The sequence below is a fragment of the Mustela lutreola genome, chromosome 8, assembly GCF_030435805.1.
Source record: "Mustela lutreola isolate mMusLut2 chromosome 8, mMusLut2.pri, whole genome shotgun sequence".
NCBI classification, from domain to species: domain Eukaryota; kingdom Metazoa; phylum Chordata; class Mammalia; order Carnivora; family Mustelidae; genus Mustela; species Mustela lutreola.
The window spans coordinates 23,643,034-23,667,026 of NC_081297.1; the positions used below are offsets into that span (position 1 = coordinate 23,643,034).

The 23,993-nt window shown below is 41.4% G+C and overlaps 1 protein-coding gene across 1 annotated transcript in view; it reads left to right on the plus strand.

Annotated features, from left to right (window-relative positions):
* Positions 1 to 23,993, plus strand: part of ST8SIA6 (ST8 alpha-N-acetyl-neuraminide alpha-2,8-sialyltransferase 6) — a 149,914-nt gene that overhangs the window by 59,111 nt on the left and 66,810 nt on the right. Inside the window, exon 3 of the mRNA XM_059184031.1 lies at positions 10,809 to 10,898. Within this exon, the coding sequence (XP_059040014.1) occupies positions 10,809 to 10,898 (90 nt within the window). The remainder of the gene's footprint in view (positions 1 to 10,808; positions 10,899 to 23,993) is intronic.

The window sequence follows — 23,993 nt, forward strand, 5'->3', positions numbered from 1 at the left end:
TCTTTTCTTTCTTTCTTTTTTTTTTTTAAAGATTTTATTTATTTATTTGACAGACAGAGACCACAAGTAGGAAGAGAGGCAGGCCAAGAGAGAGAGGAAAGCAAGGCTCCCTGCTGAGCAGAGAGCCCAACTCAGGGCTCGATCCCAGGACCCTGGGATCATGACCTGAGCTGAAGGCAGAGGCTTTAAGCCACTGAGCCACCCAGGTGCCCCAGTCCTACATTTCTTGAAAGTCTAACTCTAGGCTATCAGGAAAAGCTCTGAGGGGAGATAATCGATGATCAGGTTGACCAATGATCAGCTTCTTTTAAGACTTTATTTGAGGTGTGATGCTTAGTCCAGTAGGACTGGCATCAGCGGAGGCTTGTTGGAAATGCAGAGTATTAGGCCAGATCCCAGACCTCCTGACCCAGAATCTGCATCTTAGTAAATCTCATAGGTGATTCAGAGGCACATTTTAGTTTGAGAATCTTGCTTCTAGAGGCACCCCTCATAGTGGCAAGCACCTTGAGGTTTCCTGCTGCATCCTTCTCAAGTGAGCTTTCTGTTCCATCCACTGTGGTGAGTGTGTCCACGCATTATCTCTTACAAACAGCATCATATCTGTCAAAGAGGTAGTGTTATCTCCATTTTGGACACGAAGCTGAAAGCACAGAGGTGTTCAATAACTTTCTTGGAGCTCAGCATCTAGTGTGCAACAGATCCGAACTAGGGTCAGCTTGCTGCCGGTGTTTGTCTTCTTGGTCAGGGGAATCTGTTTATTCCATTTGGAAATATCTTCAACACTCTCATTCAGAGTGCTGGAAGATAGTTTTACCAAAAAAAAAAAAAAAAGGGATAGTTTTATTAAAAAGATAAAAGCACGCCTCTCCTACAGATAAGAAAATGAACACTTTTGAGATATTTCATCTAACTCATCTGTAAGGAAACTGGTAAGGTGTTAACAAGCAGTTCAAAGGAATGAATACAAATCTAGATCAGGAATATTGAGAGGAATGTGCAAATGGAGGCAAACCTAATTCCCCCACTGTGGGGGAGAGTTGTCTCTCCACTGGACATAATTCATTTGTACGCCTATCGACAAGAATTATTTTGCTTTGCTGTCAGCTAGCTACAATTTATAGAATCACAAAATAGCTCTGTTAAAGAAAAAATTATTCATGACCCATGTTAAAATGGGGAGGCAGACTTTATTCGTTTCTATCAAGATAGGGGTGGGGACCATCGCAATGGAGTGTTTAAGCAGGGGAGAGAGATTGGGCTCAACTCTGAGGAGCACAAGGAAGTGGGGGGATTTATAGCCAAGGAGAACGAGGGGCAGGGGTTAGTGAACAGATTAACAAGAGGAGGCACTGGGATAAGGGGCATTCTGGCTGAACTGGCCTGGCAGGATTCTCACTGCAGGCAGGCCGGGGTGTTAGTTACCACCTGGTGGACAGGGGGCAATGAGGAACTTGGTCAGGTATTCAAGATGATCACTTGTAGGGGATGAAGGCTTCTGGCTAAACTGACATAGCATAATTCTTGCTGAAATTGAACCCTAAAAGACATGCCCAAGGATGGGGTCTAGTTGAAAAAGCTGAGGAGCCTGACTAGAGTTTGGTCAAGGAGAAGGTCTTCATCAGCCCCCATAGATTCAGAATTAGGTCACCTGGAAATCAGGACAGATGTTGCTACAGACAGTGAGTAGCTTTCCATTGAAGGACAGATTTTCCTGCCTATGAATAGAAGCAGAATAATATAGTGGTTAAGAACACAGAACCATAGCGTCTGGGCTCAAACCATATGAATAGCAAACCCACTCCAGTTCTAACCAGCAGAGTGATTTGGGGTATATTCTTTCATCTTACTGGGCTCCGTTTTCCTCATCTGGAAAATAGTGCCTACGCTGAATATTCATTGCAAGGAGTAAACGAGATGATGCATATATGAAGTGTTTCAAAGAGCACCTGGAACCTAGTGACCACACAGTAGATACTGCTCTTATGACCTTCAAGCTTAACTAGGAGCGCAGCTCAGAATTTTTGCATCAAGGAGCATGGATACTCTCATTAAAAGGATACTCGGCTTCTCTGAGAATTTCAGACTCAAAACACATTCAAGAGAAGTCAAAACAATTTTGGCTGTATGGAGCAAGAGACTGTTGTTGGAGATGGGTTAAAACAAAATACTTAGAGACGCTGCAGTGTGGACGAAGTCCACCCCGACCCTACGCGTTCGAGTTTATCTCGAGTCCCCAAGGATCTCCCACTGGAGGACGGTGAGATGAGACCGGGTGCTCCAAAGCTTGTCGCTTGTCTTCCATTTGTCCCCATTGTGCTATTTTCTCTCCTCTCTGTTTTGTCCCTCCTGTTGCTCATTTAGATTTGAAGTTTTTTTTTTTTTTTTAAGATTTTATTTTTATTTATCAGAGAGAGAGAGGTAGAGCGAGCGCGAGCACAAGCAGACAGATAGAGGCAGGCAGAGTCAGAGTGAGAAGCAGGCTCCCTGCAGAGCAAGGAGCCCGATGTGGGACTCGATCCCAGGACGCTGGGATCATGACCTGAGCCGAAGGCAGCTGCTTAACCAACTGAGCCACCCAGGCGTCCCTAGATTTGAAGTTTTAATTAATCTCCATATCAGACTTGTCCTTTTGCTAAATCACTTCAACCTTTGCAGGTGAGTCCATGTTCCCCATCTGCCTCAAAGGCTCCACACCTGAGCCTGGCCCACCTCTTTCCCTTGCAGCAAGCTTTGGGAGTGGAGAGGCTTAAATTCAGCAGAAGCGGAAGTCTATTAGGTTCATGCCTATGGATCTTTCTTTCAACATAGTAGTGATGGGGAACGATACTGTTCATACTCTAGGGAAAATTTTTGCTTCAGTGGATAAGTTTGCCTTGTTCAGATCACACACTTCCGAGTTATCTGATTCTGATCCCTTGGGAGCAATTTTACAACTCTGTAAGTTGTAGTTAGCTCAGCAATGCAATATCATTCTTGTCTATAAATATGCAAACTATGTCTTACCCAGTAGAGGTCCAACTGGCTTCCCTGCCCCTCTCCACCTGTTTGACCCCCCATTTGCGCGTTCATCTCAATATTCCTGATCTATCAATGTGTCTGTACCTTGGATTCTCCTTTGAACTGATTTTCTCATTATGAATAGAATAAAATCTTTAACACGGGTTCACGTTACATCTGTATGAGATTTATGATTGTACGTTTTTGAAAACTATCTTTCAGCCGTGGTAGGGGGCCAGAATACATTATGGTTGCTGATTTAGTAGTGCAGAGAGCTACCTAATTAATCTTTGTCAAGGGGAAACTAAAGACAGGCAAGCATTAAGGTAAAAGCAAGTCTGCGGAGATTGCAGAAATGTCTGCAATTTCAGTTGGCTGCCGTGTTCATGGATAAAAGAGCGAAGTTCTGTCTGGTCGTTTTAAAAGCACATTCTGTTATTTTGAATTAAATGGCACCCACCAAAACACAGATTCATGGTTCCTTGGAATTAATATGATTGCAGAAAATAGCCGGCATTTGTTCTGCAAAGTCAGCATGGCAAGCGTGTCTGTCATGTCTGTCCTGTCTGTCCTCCTCACGGGATTCTTTGCTCAAGGCAGCAGGGACACTGTCCTGTTTACTGTCTTGTCTCCAGTAGTCACTATTCTTAGTGACGCAAGCTTTGGGCTCCATGGAAGCTATAGCGAATGACTGAACGAACAGGCAGGCCAGGGTCTGCCCCTCGTCTCTCGGTGGGTTTCGCCATGTCCCGTGTGTGATTGGTATTTCGAAGGCAGACTCGGGTTAACCAAGCTCAGAGAACAATCAGACTGTGCAGTGGGCGGGGACTTGTATCTGTCGTTTAGGGAAACTATGAGGTGAGCCAGGGGAGGTGGGGGGCAATTGTAAGGAATATTTTGCTTGATGACTTGGACAAGTCAGAGCCCTGGTGGTCACTATCACCTCTTAACCCTCTCTGCAGGGGGGTTTCAGCAGGTGGTCAGGAGGCCTTGTCCACTCTTCCGGGCTCCTCTTCTCAGGAGTAGGGAAGGAGCATGAGAAGTCAAAGGAAGAATCCTTAGTCTTGGGCTTTTCATGACTAGGGTGCATTCTCCATCTGTTAAAGCATTGTTTCCTCAGAGAGACTACAATTGGTTGGGTTTTAAGCTTTTCATTTAGACTCACATTCCAATTTTGCCTCCTTTATGACCACCATAAATAGAATTTGGGTGTCCTTGGAAGTGTCCTTGAAAGACCTCGGTCACCTGCAGGCAGATTACTCTTCTCCAGGGGACCGATTTCATGACGGCCTGAATTACAAGTCATGCTCAGAAGGTGATGTCAAGTCTGTTTTAGAGGTCTTTGTGGATGCCCACTAAGGACTGGTGACATCTTGTAGAGATTGAATCCCTTGTGTGTGTGTGTTTTCTTAAGGGATATTCTTTATATCATCAGAGGCTTAATTTTTAGCCTCTTGCAGGAGCCATGTCCTCCTTAAACTTCCCGTTTTTCTGCAAAATTTTGCCAGGTGGCTCTGTAAAGCGATCGCTTTCAACTCAAGACTGACTTAAAAAGACAGCATTTCTAAAAAAGGAGATCAGCCACACAGATAATGATAGCAGAAATGCTTGGTTTTGTGTATATTTTTCCCCCAAATCTTATTAAAAGATTTTTTTCTCCCCCGACACAGTGAAGTGAGGAAAATGTGCCTGAAGGCTTGCTTGCCTGTACCACACAAATAAATTCTATAATTAAATAATAAAAGCAGTCAGAATCCATAGTACAAGATTTACAAGGAAGGGAGAAAGAGGAATTTGTAGCATTTAGCATTTAGCAAACTGTCTGTGAAAGAGGAGAGTGGAATCTTGGAGTCCGGGTCCTAGATGGAGCTGTATGTCCAGTCAAGGACTGGGGAGCATGTGCCAAGGGTGATGTGGGTCAAGAAAGGGCTTTGCACAGGGAAATGTCACCATCACATGTGCACACGCAACAACCACCCATGGGCCAGTGAGGACGGAGCGGAAGGGACAGGAGGTTGGTGGAGATGTTTGGAGAAAACAGGCAGGCTGAGAAGACAAGAGATCCAGAGAATGTCCTGGGGAATGCTGTCACTGAACACCAGCCAGTTACATAAAATTAACAGGCAGAACAAAAGAACCCTGGGGAACAGAGTAGAAGACCAGGGAGAGAGGACTGTGATGGGGACCAGGTGCAGAGAGGGGAGACTGCTGTCCAGCTACTGGGAAGTAAAGTAGGAGGACCAAAATATCCCCCAGATTTGGTGATACTTTCCAAGAACAGCTGAGTGGATGTGGAGAAGAAAAGCAATAGTGGCAGGGTACATTCTGAGAGCCAAGGTAATAGGTAAAGGGGAATAGCAGAATGAGATTTGTTCGGTTTTGACAATGAGTTGGTAGAGAATTGAGCATGAGGAGAAGGAGGAGACCATGGGAGAGAAAGGGAACAAAATAAAGGGATGGGCCCAGATCTCAGAGGAGACAGGGAGGGATGGGGTGGCAGGTCGACTATCCTTTTGTTGGGCAGGGAGACTGGTTTGCTGAAATGGAAAGTAAGGTTAGCTGGTCCCTAAAGATCAGTTCACACCTGACAGCACTGCTTTTCTCTGAGATAGGACACATGATTAAGTGAGAAGTCTGGAAAGCAGATGCCGGTGAATGGGTGCTTTTCTCTGAGATAGGACACATGATTAAGTGAGAAGTCTGGAAAGCAGATGCCGGTGAATGGGTAGGTAGCCATTGAGGAAAGCAAGAAGGGAGGCTAGCTGGTGACGTGGAGCGGAATCATCAAGACGGACCAAAGACCAAGCAAATTGGACACCATTGATGTATCAAGGCACCAACCACCTACCTGTGTGATTGCTTATTTCCAGTGGTCCTCAGGGGTCAGGTATAGCAATGGATGAGGCCAGGAGTCTCCATTACTGCAGCTTTGCCAGGGGGAAGTGACAGAATACAAAGAGAGAAAGGAATTGAGAGCGGTCTGAAGGTAACGGTCTTGCACGGCAACCCGTGAGCAGAGACTGTGTTCTTATAATGGAGTGATTAAAGAGGCACTGGCTGGGTAGTTAGAGCCATCTCTGCTCGCTGGTCTGGGAGGCTTCAAGTGCTCTGGGGTCCAAGGTCTCGTGCCTCTCCAAGGGGATGGTCACTGTCTCTTCTGTGACTGGTCTTGGGGGCGCTCTCAGCTGTGCAGCTCACTGGATCATATGTCGCCCGATCCTTTTCTGAACCTGATTCCAGTTAGAAGTATTTTAGAAGGGCCTTCACCGGGAATTGAAATGAAATTAAAAAAAAAAAAAAAAGTCTCAGAGTTGGCAGAAAAAAACAGAATTCGTGTTTGAAGCCTGAGAGAGTCAGTCCCACAGTATTTTGTTATTAGAGCTTCCCTGGAAGCCCTCTTGATTCGTTGCTTTTTCTCTCCCTACACCCAACTGCTCGGACCACCAACTTGAGTTAGTTTTGGGGGCCCCCTGCACTGATATCCTGGACTTCCGCCTGACCATGAGCTCCCCAATGTCAGGTTGTAATGTGCTTCATTCTGTAGCTGCCTTGACCATTTCAGGTTCTCCCTGCCCCCTGGTCCCTTAGGATGGGCCATTCCAACCTGATCTCCAAGACTCCTTTCTGGGTTACAGATCGGCCCGCACCTGCTTTGTGGCAATCTCTTGTTCTGCCAGCTTGCCTTTGACTCCGGGGCTTCAGAATTCCTGCCTGCACCTTAATTAGTTCCCACTTTCTTTCTTTTGGCCCATCTGGGAGATGTCCCCATGTCTTTTCTCCAATCAGAACTGACAAGGTTTGATTGTCCAAGAGCAAGTTACTCCATCATAGTCCTCTGAAAGAGCTTATATCCAAGCAACATCTAATTCTTTTTTTTTTTTTAATTTTATTTATTTGTTTGACAGACAAATTACAAGTAGGCAGAGAGGCAGGCAGAGAGAGAGAGAGAGGAGGAAGCAGGCTCCCCGCTGAGCAGGGAACCTGATGTGGGGTTCAATCCCAGGACCCTGGGACCATGACCTGAGCTGAAGGCAGAGGCTTTAACCCACTGAGCCACCCAGGCGCCCCCAACATCTAATTCTTACCTACTTGCATGGCAGAGAGGTCTGACCAGCTAACCTAACCAGGCCGTCTCACCTTCTAATGCTCCCGTGTCTCCTGGGACTCCTGGTGTCTCTCAGGCTCTCAGATATTCAGGCATTTTATTTTTTTATTTTTTTTAAAGATTTTATTTATTTATTTGACAGAGATCACAAGTAGGCAGAGAGGCAGGCAGAGAGAGAGGAGGAAGCAGACTCCCCGCTGAGCAGAGAGCCCGATGCGGGGTTTGATCCCAGGACCCTGGGACCATGACCTGAGCCGAAGGCAGGGGCTTTAACCCACTGAGCCACCCAGGCATTTTAAAACATGGTAGTTACAGGGACACCTGGGTGGCTCAGTGGGTTAAGCATCTGCCTTTGGCTCAGGCCGTGATCCCAGGGTCCTAGGATCGAGTCCTGCATTGGGCTCTCTGCTGAGCAGAATCTGCTTCTCCCTTTGCCTGCTGCTCCCCTGCTTGTGCTCTCTCTCCCTGACAAATAGATAAATAATCTAAAAATCTATTTTAAAAAATAGCAGTTACATTGTTAAAATGTACTTCTGTCACTTTAAATAACAAACATAGTTGAAAACAGCATGAACGGAGAGACTTCTCTGGAGGGCAGACAAAGGGTCTGTATTGGTCAGACGCCTAATGTAGACAGATGTCTGAATACCGATTCTGCGTGTGAGTATCTCACTGTTTTCCTCGGCAGGTTTTAAGGACATTAGATGAAAGGAAGAAAAGTATGAAGACCCTGAATGAAAGGAGGCAGGAGAGAAACAGAAACAAAGAGAGATCAAGGGGCTTCCCTTTCTGTCCCTTTCACAGAGAAGTAGCTTCTAGGGGTGGGACAGGTTTCTGACCCGTGTGTGTCAATAACCATGACAGGTTTGAGGAACGAATACAGTGATGCATTAGAATAAAAGCCTGATACGGATTTAGTGACTTCTGTGTGCCAGGTGTTTTTGTACACATCCTGTGTATCTCCTTGTCTTTGTCCGTTCGGGCTGCTGGAACAGACTAGTGTCGAGCGAGTGGCTTATAAACAACCATAGATGTATTTCCCCTCTCTGGAGGCTGGATGTCCAAGATGGCGGCCCGTTCAGCTCTGGTGAGGGCTCACTTCCTCTGAGGTGGCGCTCTCTTACTGTAACTTCACAGGGCAGCCTGGGGACTCCCAGGCCGATTTTATAAGGGCACTAATTGCATTCCTGACCCACCCTGGCATGTTTTCATCACCTCCCAAGCATCCTTCCTCCGCTTGCCATCACCTTGGAGGTCAGAATTTCGACATACGAATTCAGGGGTGGGGGGGGGTGGTAAACATTCAATCTATAGCCTCCATTTAACGACTTTATTGAGTAAAGATTTTTATAAAGGAAACCCTAAAGGCTGGCCCTCAGACCCTGTTTTTCCCCCTGACTTCATGTTCTCATCTTCACTTTACAGCAGACACTCTCATTTGCTTTCCACGGATCTTCTGTGATTTCAGTTGGACAAAACTGTTCTGACTTTTTATTAACAAAGATACTCTCCAATTTAAGGGAAGTTGTGGGACACTAAATCCCACTGGTGCCCGCTCGCCACAGTTGCACAATTCAGTATTGCAAAGCCATCATAATTCAAAGCGCTGTTGGCCTGGTAATTCACTTCATTAACGGTGCTGCCTGAATAAAATACACAGCAAATTAGAAATAAACAAATCCTTGGAAGGTACGATAATATATTCAGAAAGCACAGAAGGTCAGGCCTGAAGACGGAGGAGGGAGAAGGAGAAAGGAGATGGGGGGTGGGGGAACCAGTCAGATCAGGATAAAGAAGGATTTTTGTGTCTGTAGGTGCTCTGTGGACAGTGTTTTTAGAAAGCCTTGCTGAGAAATACCGGAGAACTAATTACGAAGCTGTCTTGTGTATATCTTTACCTTCACACCTCTTACTCCCCTCACTTCCTGGATCCAATTTATTATGAAATCCTGTCAGTCTTACCTGCAGAACAGATCTCACTGTCTGTCAGCTTCTGGCTGCACTCTGCATTCGGGGTGGGCCTATGCCTTGTTCTGGCTGTTGGGGTTTGCAGTCGGGGTGGGCCTGTGCCTACTTCTGGCCAGGCTGACCCATGCAGAGATGGGGGTCACGCTTTCCAGAGCTTTCTTCTCTTACCGCACAGGTACAGAAGCAGGTTGTTGGAATGAAGGTGCCACGAGACCCTCTGTCTAAGCTGTCTGGATCCCTAAATTTCAGGGAGTGCAACTGCCCAGGAAAGCCAGGCAGCTGGGCAGCGGGCGTCTCCCAAGCAGGGCGCAGACCCTGTTCCATAAGGCACCTGCTGGCTGGGTGTTGTCACATCGTGTTCCATTGTCGCCCGGCTAGGAAGACGAACTGCCTTCCTCTCTCTCCTAACCAGCCCAGCTTTTCAGCAGCCCTGCCTCCCCTCGGCTGTTTTCTCAGCAAAGAGAAGCTCTGAAAATGTACACAAGGACTGTCCTGCTTCCCCTTGTTACTAGGATGGATTCTCCACATGCTTTAGCAGTCCTGCGTGCTTGCCTACTTCTTTCAGTTCCTCAGATGCTCTGGGCTGCCGCTCCATTCTGGGGCCTTTGCACCTGCTTTGTCCTCTGTCTGGAACCTACCCCCAACAATCTCCCATAGTTCACCTGGCTCCCTTAGATTATCCTTGCAGTCTCCAACCTGCACAACACTGTCTCAGAGGCTCCCTGAGGGTGCAGAGGTCTTCCCATTACGTACTCCAGCGGCACCCCCTGCTGTTTTAATGATCCCAGTCACAGTTCATCATTCTGTATTCATTTGTGTGGCTTTTTGTTGGAGGAAAAGGTTTCTCCGCGACCAGACTTGATGCCCCCTCGGGGAAAGGGCCCCTGCCTGTTTTATCTACCAAAGCAGCCTGTGCCTGGCCTCCAGCCCCTACCAGGTTCTCAGCAAATACCTTCAGGATGATTTAATAAATGCATTTAATGCTAGGTCAGAATTCTGTGCATATTTTGGGAGTTTAAGGAGAGTGTGAGTGGATACTGTTTCAAGGATTTATGGTCTCAGCCAAGGTACCAAATGCTTTACATTGTTTCCTCTATCATGTCTCCATCATGACAACAGTAGTATGTCGTCAGTCTTGAGGTGTAGAAGCTGATCTGGAGCGAGATGAAGCCCACGTGTGTCTTGGAGGCTCAGGAGGCTGCCCGACCCCATGATCCATTTCCTTAACTTGCTTTTTCATTTGGCTTCTTTCCATCTCCAGTTTTCCAAGTTCATGAAACAAAAAGAACAAGCTCTCATATCATGGGTGTCATAGTAATCACGGGCCAGACCGACCATGCTTTCTTTTTGGAGAGAATACTGATCTCTTATATGTGTATGCTTCCCACCAGACAGTGTCTCTTTAACGTGACGGGTGATGCATGGAATGATTACAACTGTTCAGTGATGTGTTCATTGGAAATACTAACAAGATATGAAAACCTGAAAATACAAAGTCTTCCACCGGGAGTTCTTTCCTGTTTTGACTTTATAGCGCAAACTTTTTTTTTTTTTCCATAATTTAGACCTGTCAGAGGTGAAAATATCAATTTCCTTTTCCACGGAGAAATCCAATAATGGGATGAAAATCAGACTTCATTTGGGCACACTGGATCAATTATATCTGGATGTTGTTAACGTTATCTTATGGCTCTCATTTTAAATCAATCTTTTTAAAATCTCTTTCATGGAACAGCACATATCTGAGTGAGAAGTCCCTCCAGCTGACAGAAACATGCAAAAGACTACAAGACGGCTTTCAGACGTTATCTAGCAAACTAAAAAGGTAAGTTCTACTTTTTAACATTTAATCGAATTTTTAGAAGAAGTGTTTTGCATTCAAAAATGTTTTACTTTGAAACCTTTTGGAAAATGAGACTGTGTTCATGCTCAGGCTTCCCCTGGGGCTCTGAGAAGCTCTCTCTGGTGAGCAGGTGGACAGAGGCGGGGGGGGGGGGTGGACAGAGCAGGCCAGGGTGAGACCCTGGTAGTGGGGACTCAATTTATCTGTCTCTGGATCCCCATTCACTGAAAACTCTGTGTAGTTTTACTGGCTAGACTTTATAGGCCTTCACTCTTTTTTGAGGAGCCTGGAAGCATTCTGGATGCTATCCTAGAAAAATGTACACTTGTCCGGAATCGCTTATAATTCCAGAAGGTTAGCAGGTTTACTCCTAGTTCTAGTGGTGGTTCACTTTCCACTCCCCAATCCCACCCAACCCCCCACCTGCTTCCAATCCTGTGTTTTAGAGAGATTCCTGTACCATCTTCTTCCTACTGGGAAGGGAGATCTTAAAGCTCCAAGCTTCACAATAGGAGAGCCCCTGGTGGCCTAAGAGTCTGATGGGTTGCAGGCAGGCAGTGTGGGATGAAGGGTGTGAGTGTGGGGCAAGGGGCCTGTGCTTACATCTGTCACCTTCCTCAAAGGAACCAAGCTGAGTTGCATTTAGTATTAATCATACTCAGATCCTGGAACCCAGGATCTTCGAGGCAGGGCTCCCCAGAGAGGAACCCATAGGTTATCTGACTTTGGGGGCTTAAAAGGGAAAGGTTTTATAGTATAGTATAAATATTCCTGCGGTGTAAAGAACCCCACAGCTCTCACTTGGAAACCTCAGCTGCTATTCCGGGCCAGACAGTCATGTTCAGGGCAGGAACATAGTACCAGGGTGACCACCGCTGCCAGCCCAGGACATCACTTCTTGGTCTGAGCCTCTTGAATGCCTGGATCCTTGAAATTATTAGGGAACCCCGAGACTGAGTACGATCTCTGATTTACGTTCATCTGGTTTGACTATCCAGTCCTGTGTGTTAGCTCAGTTTATTACAAAAGGATAGCCCCAATAAAATTTCAGTTTTCTTTTCCCTAAATTCCAACCGATGGACCCTTATGCTTCCTGGAGAAATCTACTGTGCTGTGTGCCTTCTGTCCGCCACACCTGACCACCTTTTCTCTCTTCACTATAGTTTGGTCTGTGCATTTCTTTGCCCTGGAATGTTGACCCACAAGGACTTCATCAGCATACCTCTTGCTCCTTGTCATCTAGTTTTCTTTGGATTTGAGTCAGAGGGGAACACCAGAAGGAGAACAGAAAGAGGAAAGGATCTTTCTTTGTGGTGGTGCTGTAGGTGAACCACCTCCTTGACCAAAGGAAAGGGCTCTATCTCGAATGAAGGTCATGACTTTTGTTAGGTGTCTCTTTCTCTCCCTCCCTTGGCTTTCATTCTCTCCCTGGACCCTTCATGTCAGGAATAAGCCATTAACAGTCCCCTGACATTGTGCTTGGATTTCCCTACATCCAGCCCAGGCCTTTTGAAAAAGTCCCTTTCAGAAGCTGTTCTTAAAAGACTATAGACGAGTGGGCTATCATCCTTGCCAGGACCCTCACTTACCATAGTTTGGCTAGAAGAAACTGTTGCACATGCATCTCTCTCTGCATGATAAATTCATTCAATTTTGTGGTGGACCTAAAGTAGCTCACACGTTACAGATGGTGCAACACATCTATTTTTATCATGATATAGCTGTTGCTTTATTTGTTGGGTGTGGGGGCTACAGGTCTTTCTCTGAAACTTTCTCCAGGGATCTCGAATCCCACACCTCCTGCAGGCTCCCAGCATCAGATATGGCACAATGACATGTGGAAAGTAGAACTTGGAAAAATCAGTCCTTGCTCCACCATACCCTGTGACAGGCTGGTGCGACTCCTTGCCTGATGTGTGACGCTGCACGTGAAAGTTGCCTTTGACTTTCATCAGCATTCTCCCTGACATGAGCTGTTTTTGCTCCCCGAAGTGACAAAAGTCCTCAACGTAAAAATGACCCATAGCTGTACATTGAAGCAAAGCACTTGAGTCAGCATGGAAGAAAATTCTTTAATCGTGGAAGGTTGTTGTTTTTTTTTCTTCCAAGGACAGAATTTAACAACTTTATTAAGTGCGTCAACAAAAACAGTCAGTGGCCGTGTGCTAATGAGAATGTCTGTGCCTGTGCCCTCATGTTTGCTCTTGCACTTTTTCTATTGTTTTAGATTTGGTGCTGAGACCTCTTCTTGGCTGCTCTTCAGGGGGATGCATTTCCATTATGCACACAATTTTCAACTAGCTCACATAATTAGCCTGCGCGGGTATTCTGTTTGGCAAAGGTCTAGAGAGAGCAAGCATGAATTGCCCATTGTTATGAAAGTGTTATTTTGCACACAGGAGACTAATTTTTTCAGTTGTATCATCTGTTGTCAGGAATTGTGTGTTCTGCGACTCAGTGCTATTATAGACTTACAGGGGACAGTCGGGAGGGCTATTCAATATGGGGTGATAAAAAGTAATTTCATTTTCTCAGAAATAATTATTTAGCTCTGTTTTCGTCATGGTCTGGTAAAGTCTTAGAATTTTCTCTTTCTTTAGCCAATTTGTCCCTTTAGGTTTGCGAAAATAAAACCTAGGAAGACACAGTTATAGTGGGAGGGAAACTGCTCTTTTTCTCCTTTGGTCTTTAGTACATCTTTGAATAAAAGAAAATTAAACAGTCGCTATTTGGAGGACAGCAGTTCTGGAATCGCAGTTCTTTATTGTCTGAGATTCTGAGCTCCATGGACGTGGCCCTATTCCATTGCCTTGCTGCAGCCAGAACTGTGGGTGGTTGCAACACTGTCCTGCTCCCTGGCAGGGGCAGGTGAGCCTGAGTGATCACGGTATTCTCCTGCACCCAGCCAAAAGCCAGCGCACAGGCAAGGCACTGTCCCACTATTACTGAAACTCGGGGGCACACACTGTTGAAACATTGTCCCGCTCCCTTTCTGAAGTCAGCGAGCATGCCCTACCCCCGACATTAGCTGTCCAGGGGGCATGCGCAGTCCGTACAGGAACACCATCTGATTGCCTGGTCACATCAGCTAAGGGGGCTGGAGTTCCTAAGCATCATGGAAAGGTAACAATTCAAAGGACAGTTATTGTCCAGCCACCACATCCAGGACACTTCGCAGACAACAGACTGAAACACAACCTGTCTTCCTCTGAAAAAGGCCTACTTACTTAGCCTGGAGCTTTGGCGTGAGGGACAGGCTTTTGGTTTCCCAGCATCTGGAGGCTGACGTGGTGCTCCCTGGGAATGTAAGCAGGGAGACACTATTCTTGAGCACCACCTTGGCCTTGCTACAGATTGATGAGACCTGCCAAAGAAGAGGTTATATACTTATCTGGAGCCCCGATTTTTGTACTCTTGTCCAGAGGATACTTCTGGATCTCCTGGTCTGGAGGCCAGCAGGGATGATGATTGTGGCCCCTCATGAGTGCATATATTTGCACACGTTAGCAGCTGCTTCCTGAGGGACCAGTTTCCAGTCGGCCTAAAAGTAAGTCCTAAATGAGCTTCCTCCCTTGGAACACTCACAGTTCTTGGCACACTCTTAAAAATGGGGACATATCAAGAATAAAGTGTTTGGTTTAGACAATCACAAAGGTTCAAGAGACAGCCAAGAGCTAGAGGAAAGTGAAACAAGAATGTTCATCCCCTACACAATGCCACTTCTTCAAGATAGGTAGTTGCTTCACGTAATACACAGAAACAGAGAGAGTGAAGCAAACTGAGGAAACAAAGAAGTATGTTCCTAACGAATGAATAAGAGAAAACCTCAGAAAAAACCTTAATGATATGCAGATAAGTAATTTGCCTGATAAAGAATTCAAAGTCATGTTCATAAAGTTGCTCACTGAACTTGGGATGAAAACACTGATAAGTCCAACTAGGAGTCTTAAAATATGAGAAAGTACCAAACAGTAGTCATGGAGGTGAAAAATACAGTAATGTAGCCGAAAAATACAGTAACTGCACTGAAAAATACAGCAGAGGGGTTTAATAATAGAGGGATGAAGCAGAAGAACAGATTAGCAAGTTGGAAGACAAAGCAATGGAGTTAACCCAGATAAAGCAGCATAAAGAAATGAATAAAACTTAAGAGACTTATGGTACAAAATCCAGTGAAATAGCATTTACATCATGGGGGTCCCAGAAGGAGAAGAGAGAAAGGGGCAGAAGACTTACTTGAAGAAATAATGGCTGATAATTTTCCTAACCTGGTGAAGAAACAGACATCCAGGTTTAAGAACCCAGAAATTCCAAAATAAGATGGGTCCAAAGAGAGCCACACCAAGACATATTATAATCAAAATGTCAAAAGTTAAAGAGAAAAAATCTTAAAAGAAGCAAGAGAAAAGCAATTTCCCATTGTTACGTACAAGGGATATCCCATAAGGCTATCAACAGATTTCCGTTGATATCAGCAGAAATTCTGCCAATCCAGAAGGAAGTAGCAGGACATATTCAAAGCGCTAAAAGGAAAAAAAAAAATCTTTCAGCCAAGAATAATCAACCTAACAAGGTTATTATTCAGAATCAAAGGAGAGGTAGAGTTTTCTAGAATAGAGAAGCTAAAGGCCTACTACTATAAAAGCAGCCTTGCCAGAAAATTTTAAGGGATTTTTTAAGCTGAAAAGAAATGACACTCATTAATAACAAGAGAACATGAAAGTAAAAATCTCACTGCAAAAATATATTTTTATTATATATTTAATAAATTTACAGTAAAGGAGTGGGTTAATTACTTTAAAACAACTATAAAGGATAAAAGACAAACATAGTAAAAAATTGACCCAGACTATAATAATTAGTTAAGGGATACATAAAATAAAAATAAGTAAAATGTGACATCAAAAACATAAAATGTGGTGATGGGTTAAAAATGTAGAGTTTTAAAATGTGTTCAAATTTAAGCTGCTATCAACTTTCAAACACAAACATAAGATGATATATACATAAGATGTTATATACATAAGATGATATATATGAACGTAATAGTAATCACAATGCAAAATATATAGTAAGTATTATAAAAGAAAATGAGAAAGGAATTTAATGTAGCACTAAATAAAAGTCATCAAATCACAGGGGAAGAGAAAAAGAGAAGAAAGGAAAAGGAGGAACCCCCCAAACAACCAGAAGACAGTGTATAAAATGAGAGTAAGTACAACCTACCAATAATTACTTTAAATGTAAATGGTTTAGATTCACTGATCAAAAACATAGAGTGACTGAAGGGATAAGGAAAAAAAAAAAAAGACAGATACACAGTAACTACAAGAGACTCATTTTAGAAGGAAGGAGACACATAGACTTAAAGTGAAGGGATGACAAAAGATATTTCATGCAAATGGAAATTAAGAGGAATCCAGTATACTTATATTCATACCAGACAAAGTAGATTTTACACCAAAGGCTATAATAAAAAACAGAGAGACAGTACATAATGCTAAAGGGGTCAATTCAGCAAGAAGATATCACATACATAAATATATTTATACCCAACATAGGAGCACCAAGATAAATAAAGCAAAAATTAACAGACCTATATGGTGAAATATGACAGTAATACAGTAATAATATGAGAATTTAGCACCCCATTTATATCAATGGATAGATTGTCCTGACAGAAAATCGATAAGGAAACAGTGGCCTTAAATGACACACTAGATGAACTTTATATATATATATATATATATATATATATATATGTGTGTGTGTGTGTGTGTGTGTGTGTGTGTGTATGATATTCCATCCTAAATCAGCAATATACACTTTCTTCTCAGTTGCACTAGGAACATTATTCAGGATGGATTACATGTTAGGACACGAAACAGGTCTCAACAAACTCAAAAAGATTGAAATAATATCAAGCATTTTTTCAGACAACAGAGTGATATGAAACTAGGAATCAGTTACAAAAAAAAAAAACTGCTAACACTACAAATATATGGAGGTAATCATGTTGCTAAACAACTGTTGGGTCATAGAAGAAATCAAAGAAGAAATTTTTAAAAGTACCTGGAATCAAAAAGAAACAGAAATATCACATACCAAAATCTATGGGATACAGCAAAAGTGGTTCTAAGAGGGAAGTTCTTTGCAAAATAGCCCTACCTCAAGAAATAAGAGAATCTCAAAGAATTGAACTTTACAAATAAAGGAACGAGGAAGAGAAGAACAAATGAAGCTGAAGATTAATAGAAGGATGGAAATAATTCAAGATCAAACTGGAAATAAATGAAACAGAGACTAAAAAATCAGTTGAAAAGATCAATGAAACCAAGACCTGATTCTTTAAAAAGATAAAAAAAGATAAACCATTAGGTAGTCTCATAAAGAACAAAGATAGAAGGATCTAATAAAATCAGAAATTAGAGGGAAGTTACAACTGATACTGCATAAATACACAGTATTTTAAGAGACTACTGTGAGCAATTATATGACAACAAACAAGGCAGTCTAGAAGAAATGGATACATTCCTAGAAGCTTACAGTCTTCTAAGAGTGCATAATGAAAAAACAGAAAATCTGAATACACCAATCACTAGTAAGGAGATTGAATCAGTAATCAAAAACCTTGCAACAAAAGTCCAGGACCAGACAGCTTCACTGGTGAAGTCTATCAAACATTTAAAGAAAATTTAATACCTATTCTTGTTGGACTCTACCAAAAAATTGAGGAGGCGGGAAGACTTCCAAGCTCATTTTGTGAGATCTTAATACCAGACCAGGGAAGGACAGCCCCAAAACAGGAAAAAGAAAATTACAAGCAATATCCGTGATAAACTTGGATGCATAAATCCTCAACAAAATATTAGCAAACCAAATTCAAAAATACTCTCTTAATAAAATTAAGAGAATTTTATACCATGATTAAGTGGGATTTATTCAAGGGATGCAAGAATGGTTCAACATCTGCAAATCAATTAATGTGATAGACTACATTAACAAAATGAGCAATAAAAATCACATGATATCTCCGTAAATGTGAGAAAATCTTTTAATAAAATTCAGCATCCATTTAGGTTAAAAACTCTTAGCAGCAAGGTTATATAGAGAATCTGCCTCAGTGAAACAAAGGTCATATATTACAAGCCCACAGCTTTTATCATACACCATGTTGAAACCATGAAAGCTTTTCCTCTAAGATCAGTGACAAGACAAAGATGCCCACTCTCCCTACCTACTTCTATCATCATAGTATTAGGAGTTCTTGCCACAACAATTAGGAAAAACAAAAACAAAACAAAACAAAAACAGAAGGCATCTAAATTGGAAAGGAAGAGGTAATTAAAGCTGTCACTGCACCAATGACATGATACTATATAGAGAAAACCCTAAGGACTTCACCAAAAAAACTATTAGAACTAACAAATAAATCCAATAAAGTTACAGGATACCAGATTCATATACAAAAATCTTGCATATTTATACACTAATAATGAACAATCAGAGATAACAAAAAAACAGTCCCATTGACAATTGCACCAAAAAGAGTGATGCATAGGAATAAATTTAACTTTGGAGGTAAAAGACCTATATTCTGAGAACTATAGGACATTGGTGAAAGAAATTGAAGAAGACACAAATGAGTGGAAAGATATTTTGTGTCCCAGGATTGAAAGAGTTAATATTTAAAATGTCCATATTGCCCAAAGCAATGTATGGATTCACCATAATCTTTATCAAAGTTCCTATGGCATTTTCCACAGAACTAGAACATGAAATCCTAGAATTTATATGAAAGTATAAAAGACCACAAATAGCCAACACAATCCAGGGAAAGAATAGCTAGGCCAGAGGTACCATGATCCCCGATTTCAAGCTATACTACAGAGATTTAGTAATTAAAACAATATGGTTTTGGCATAAAAGCAGACATATAGATCAATGGAATAGAATAGTGAGCCCAGAAATAAATCCATGTGTATGTAGCCAATCAATTTCCACAAAGAAGACAACAATATACAATGGGGAAAGGACTATCTCTCCAGCAATTGGTGTTGAGGAAACCAGACAGTTTACATGCCAGAATGAAGTTGGATACCATCTTATACCATACAAAAAATGAGCTCAAGTGGATTGAAGTATTGAATGTAAGACCTAAAACCAAAACCTCCTTACAGGAAAACAAGTGGTAAGCTCTTTAAAATTAGTCTTTGCAATGTTTTTTGGATCTGACTTAAAAAGCAAGGAAAACAAAAGCAAAAATAAACAAATGGGATGACATTAAGCTTCTGTATAGCAAAGGAAATCCTCATCAAAATAAAAAAGGCAACCTGTTGAACAGAAGAAGATATTTGCAAATCACATATCTATTAAGGGTTAATATCCAAAGCAAATAAAGAACTCATATAGCTCAATAACAAAAAAAAAAAAATCCAATTTAAAAATGGGCAGAGGATTTAATAGACATTTTTCCAAAAAAGATGTATATATTGCTAATAAGTACAAGAAAAGATGCTTAATGTCACTGATTAGAAAAATGCAAATCAAAGGCACAAGGAGATATCGCCTTATACTTGGCAGAATGACTCTTATCAAAAGGACAAGAAAGAAGCATTGGCCAGGATATGTAGAAAAGGAAACCCATGTGTACTATTGATGGAAATGTATATTGGTCCAGCCACTATGGATCACAGTATGGAGATTCCACAAAAAATGGAAAATAGAACTCCCATATGATCCAGCAATTACGCTGTTGGGTATGTATTGAAGAAAATGTAAACAGTAATTCTAAAAGATGGATGCTCCTGTATATACCTTACAGCATTATTTACACACACACACACACACACACACACACACACACACACGATACTACGCAGCCATAAAAGGAAATGAAATGTTGCCATTTGCAAAAACATGGATGAGGGCATTATTGCTCTAAAATAAGTCAGACAAAAACAAATACCACCTGATTTCACTTATACATGAAGAACAAAACAGAAGAAACCCAGAGAACACATTGACAGTTGTCAGAGGGGAGGGGGTTTAGGGAAGTGGTTGAAACGGTTGAAGGGGTCAAGAAGTACAATGTTCTGGTTATAAAATAAATAAGACACAGGGTATAGTGTTTGGTATGGGGAATACAACAAATAACATTATACTAACTTTGGTGATAGATGGTATCCAGACTTATTAGAGTGATCATTTCTCAGTGTGTACAAGTGTTGAGTCTCTATGTACATATAACATAGAGACATTATATTATATTATATTATATTATATTATATTATGTCAGTTATATCTCAATTAAAAAAAAAAAAAGACTGAGCTCCAGAGAGCTTGTTTACAGTTTTGTCTCTGGTGCCTATCACAGTCCTCTCCACACACAGTAACTGGTCAGTCAATATTTGGTGAATAAATGAACGAATATATTTCTTAGGTCTTCAAAGCATTTTGTGTAGCACCTTCAATTTATAGCTCTGAAAAGAATATCCATAGATCCATAAACTTCAACTCCTTTTGAAACCAGTAGTCATTTTTCTCTTTCTCTTAATTTGAATCTCTGGTTTTCTCCATTTTTCCTTCCTGTGTTTCTTCAGCTCGATCCTTCTCCTCAGGTTATTTCCCAGGTAAAATATTATACTGTACTAAAAATGCTATGTAGATATCTTATCAGTGCTAGTTTGCTGTTTTTCAGAATAGCAAGATTATATGTAATGTTTTCTGCTTGTGCTTTTAGCAAAAGTGATTTTTATGAATACCCAAGCTTTCTGTCTTAGTTTACATTGCTTCAGACAAATGAACTGATTTTTCTAAGAGCAGAAACTTGAGAGCAGCTGACCCAGGAAATGAACTCATTTTTCTCCCTCTCAAATGTTTCTGACTCTGTTGTTGTACCCGTTTTTTTTTTTCCCCTGTGCTTCTCTTCCATTATGTCAGATGATCTTGGACCTCAAGAAAATGTGCATTTATATTTTCTACATTTGGTTAGGAGAGATGAACTGTTCTAACAAAATCTCCCAGAAGGCAACACTGCAACATAAAATTTTATTATCTTTTATACAGTGTTCAATGTAGATACTCCTTAATCAGGCAACTTTCCTTTGCGTATTGACTCAGGGTTCTGGCTCCTTCCATCTTATGATGTAGCCATCTTCAGTAGATAATCCCAGGCTTGCTGTGTAAGAAGGTGCTACGGTGGAAGCACCCATGACTTGGGGGGAACAGATGTCACTTCAAGTCACATCTAATTGGCTGGAACTGGGCCCACCTCCAATTTTGGAGTCATGCAACTCGTTTTTACCAGTGAGTGGAGGTGGCACATAGTAGGCGTCAAGGTCTGTAGTACCTGTCTGGGAAACTGCTTGCAGCACCAATTATAAACTGTAGAAAGGAAATACCAATCAGTGGTGGTCAACCAGAAGTTTCTGCCACATATCTATTAAATGGCTACATTATCTCATCATTCTATTGACTCTTGGCCTCTAAGGTGTTTCTTAAAGGTAGAAGAAAACTTTTTTTTTTTTTTACAACAACAACAGTCTCTTACATTTTTTGAACACTTGAATAGTTTATATAGTGTCTCTACTGAAAGAGATTTAGAGACCTTTTCAGGAACTGAATGTAAGCCATTGTACTGCAACTTATTGTACCACCACTGAGGCATGAAATATTCACTTGCATTCAGAAAGGGGGGCTAAGATTCAAATTCTCTGTATTAAGATCTGGAACAACACTTCTTTGTATGGGCTAAGCATGGCTTAAACTCTACACTACTTGGTGAGTGGGTATGTTTGACGAACTATATCATGCAATACCATTTAAGATAACTGACAACAATAGAATTTTCTGAAAGGTATCTCAATGGGGCACCATAAAGATGCTAGTTAGAAAGTCTGTTTTGCAGGGTGAACAGCAAAGTGAGTTGAAGACTGGCCCAGAATGTTCTTCACTATTTATTACCTTGGAGAGTACAACATGACCTGAATCGCAGTTTGAAAGGAAAAGGTATAAATTATGGTAGATCAAAACTCAAAAAACCCGAATGTGAGCATATCACTTGACAGCTTGCTAACAAAGCAAGTATTCCTAAGTTTCAAGTTGTCTATCAGGAAAAATGATCTTTGGTCATGTGCAAGATTTTCTTGGCATAGGGTGATGTATGACTAGTTTCTACTTAGCTTTAAATCTGTGGTGCTTTATTGCTTCTTAAAATGATACCCACACTTTTGTTTGTCTTTTTACCTCTGACCCTTTAACTTGCCTTTTTAGATCAGATTTAAGGGCTCCAAAATCTAGTACTTTTTTCTGTCATTGGTATGACAATCAGTTAACACAAAACAGCCATTTGTAACAATATGGTACATTCTGAATATCTTAGGAAATTTCTCTTGGTAACTAAAGCAGGGCTATGTTTGTTGATATAAGATTTTAAATTGGGGCAGATGAGATAATATCAAGATTATGAAAGAAGGCTGTGAAACTTCTTTTGTGTTTATGCCAAACAATTATGCCAGATCTATTAAAAGATGATTTAACCATATATACCAGAGTATATAAGAAATCACAATCAGGGGTGCCTGGGTGGCTCAGGGGGCTAAAGCCTCTGCCTTTGGCTCAGGTCATGATCCCAGGGTCCTGGAATCGAGCCCTGCATCGGGCTCTCTACTTAGCAGGGACTCTGCTTCCCCTTCTCTCTCTGCCTACTTGTGATCTCTGTCAAATAAATAAATAAATAAATTTTTAAAAAGAAAGAAAGAAATCACAATCATACAGTTTAAGAAATTGAAGGAATAGTCTCAAATTGTTCAGATCCATATACTTTTTTCTGTTCTTACAAAAAACCTGTATAGCTCTTATTTCTCTACAAAATATTTGGTAAGAGTTGCTTAGTAAATCTTTTTTTTTTTTTTCCATACTGAAGATTGAAATAGTGTGTTGTTTTATTTTAAGTATTTATCAGTGGAAACAAAGCTGAATTTGCCATCAGAGGAAAATTAAAGTATTGACTTTCTAGTTACGCTATAATGTTGATTACGTATTCATATCAGAAGGCTTCATTATCCTTGTTCAAATAACTAGTCATTTGAAAGGAACCCTTAATAGATAATGATGATAAAAATAATCAAACTTATTTAAGGACAACATGAACTAATTGAGATTATTTCTAATTTTAGAAGTTGTCAGAGAAAGAAAACAAATCTGTTACTTTTATCTAATATTTTCAAAAGTATAGCATTTAATGTTAAAAGCATAGTTTATTTACTATTTACAGTAGCCAAACTCTCAAAGTGGCGCCCAAAGATTCTCTCATTGGTATCCACACACTTTCCTCTACCTCACCGAAGGGGGCTGCCTTTTGTAACCAGTTAACAGTGTAACAATACAGCAGAAATAACAAAGTCTGACTTTCAAGGACAGGTCATAAAAGAAATTGATAGTTTTGCTTTACTGTCTAAGATTATTTGCTGTGGAGGAAGCCAGCTATAGCACCATGGGGATATGGAGAGGTCCACGTGGCAAGGAACTAAGGTCTGCCAACAGCTAGCACCAGCTTGTCAGTCATGTGAGGTGCGCTCTCTTAGAAGCAGATCCTTTAGTCCTGACCAACCTCTTGACTTTGCAGTTTAATGAGGACTGGTGGGCCAAAACCACTCAGCTAAGCTGCTGAGGAATTCCTGACCTTCAGAAGCTGTTTAATAATGAATGTGGATTATATTTTTAAGTCAGTAAGTTTTGGAGTAACTTATTGTGTGTCCATAGATAACTTATGTACTATTCAATTCATAATGCTTTGCATTATTATATTTGATCATAATGACTGTTGTTATCACCAAAGTTATTAAATGGCTGTAATATAACAACTATGACTTTTGTGAGTTTTCTATATGTAAGGTAATTTAAATGCATCCATAGTCCTTGTGGTATTTTTTCAGAGTCGGTTTCATTATGCTAATTACACCAGTGAAAAAATGACCCCAGAGGGTTTAAAGGGCTTAGAGCACATCAGACAATTACAAATGGCAGAACTAGGATTTGGATGAAATTTTGACTATTTTGTTTTCAGTACTCTAT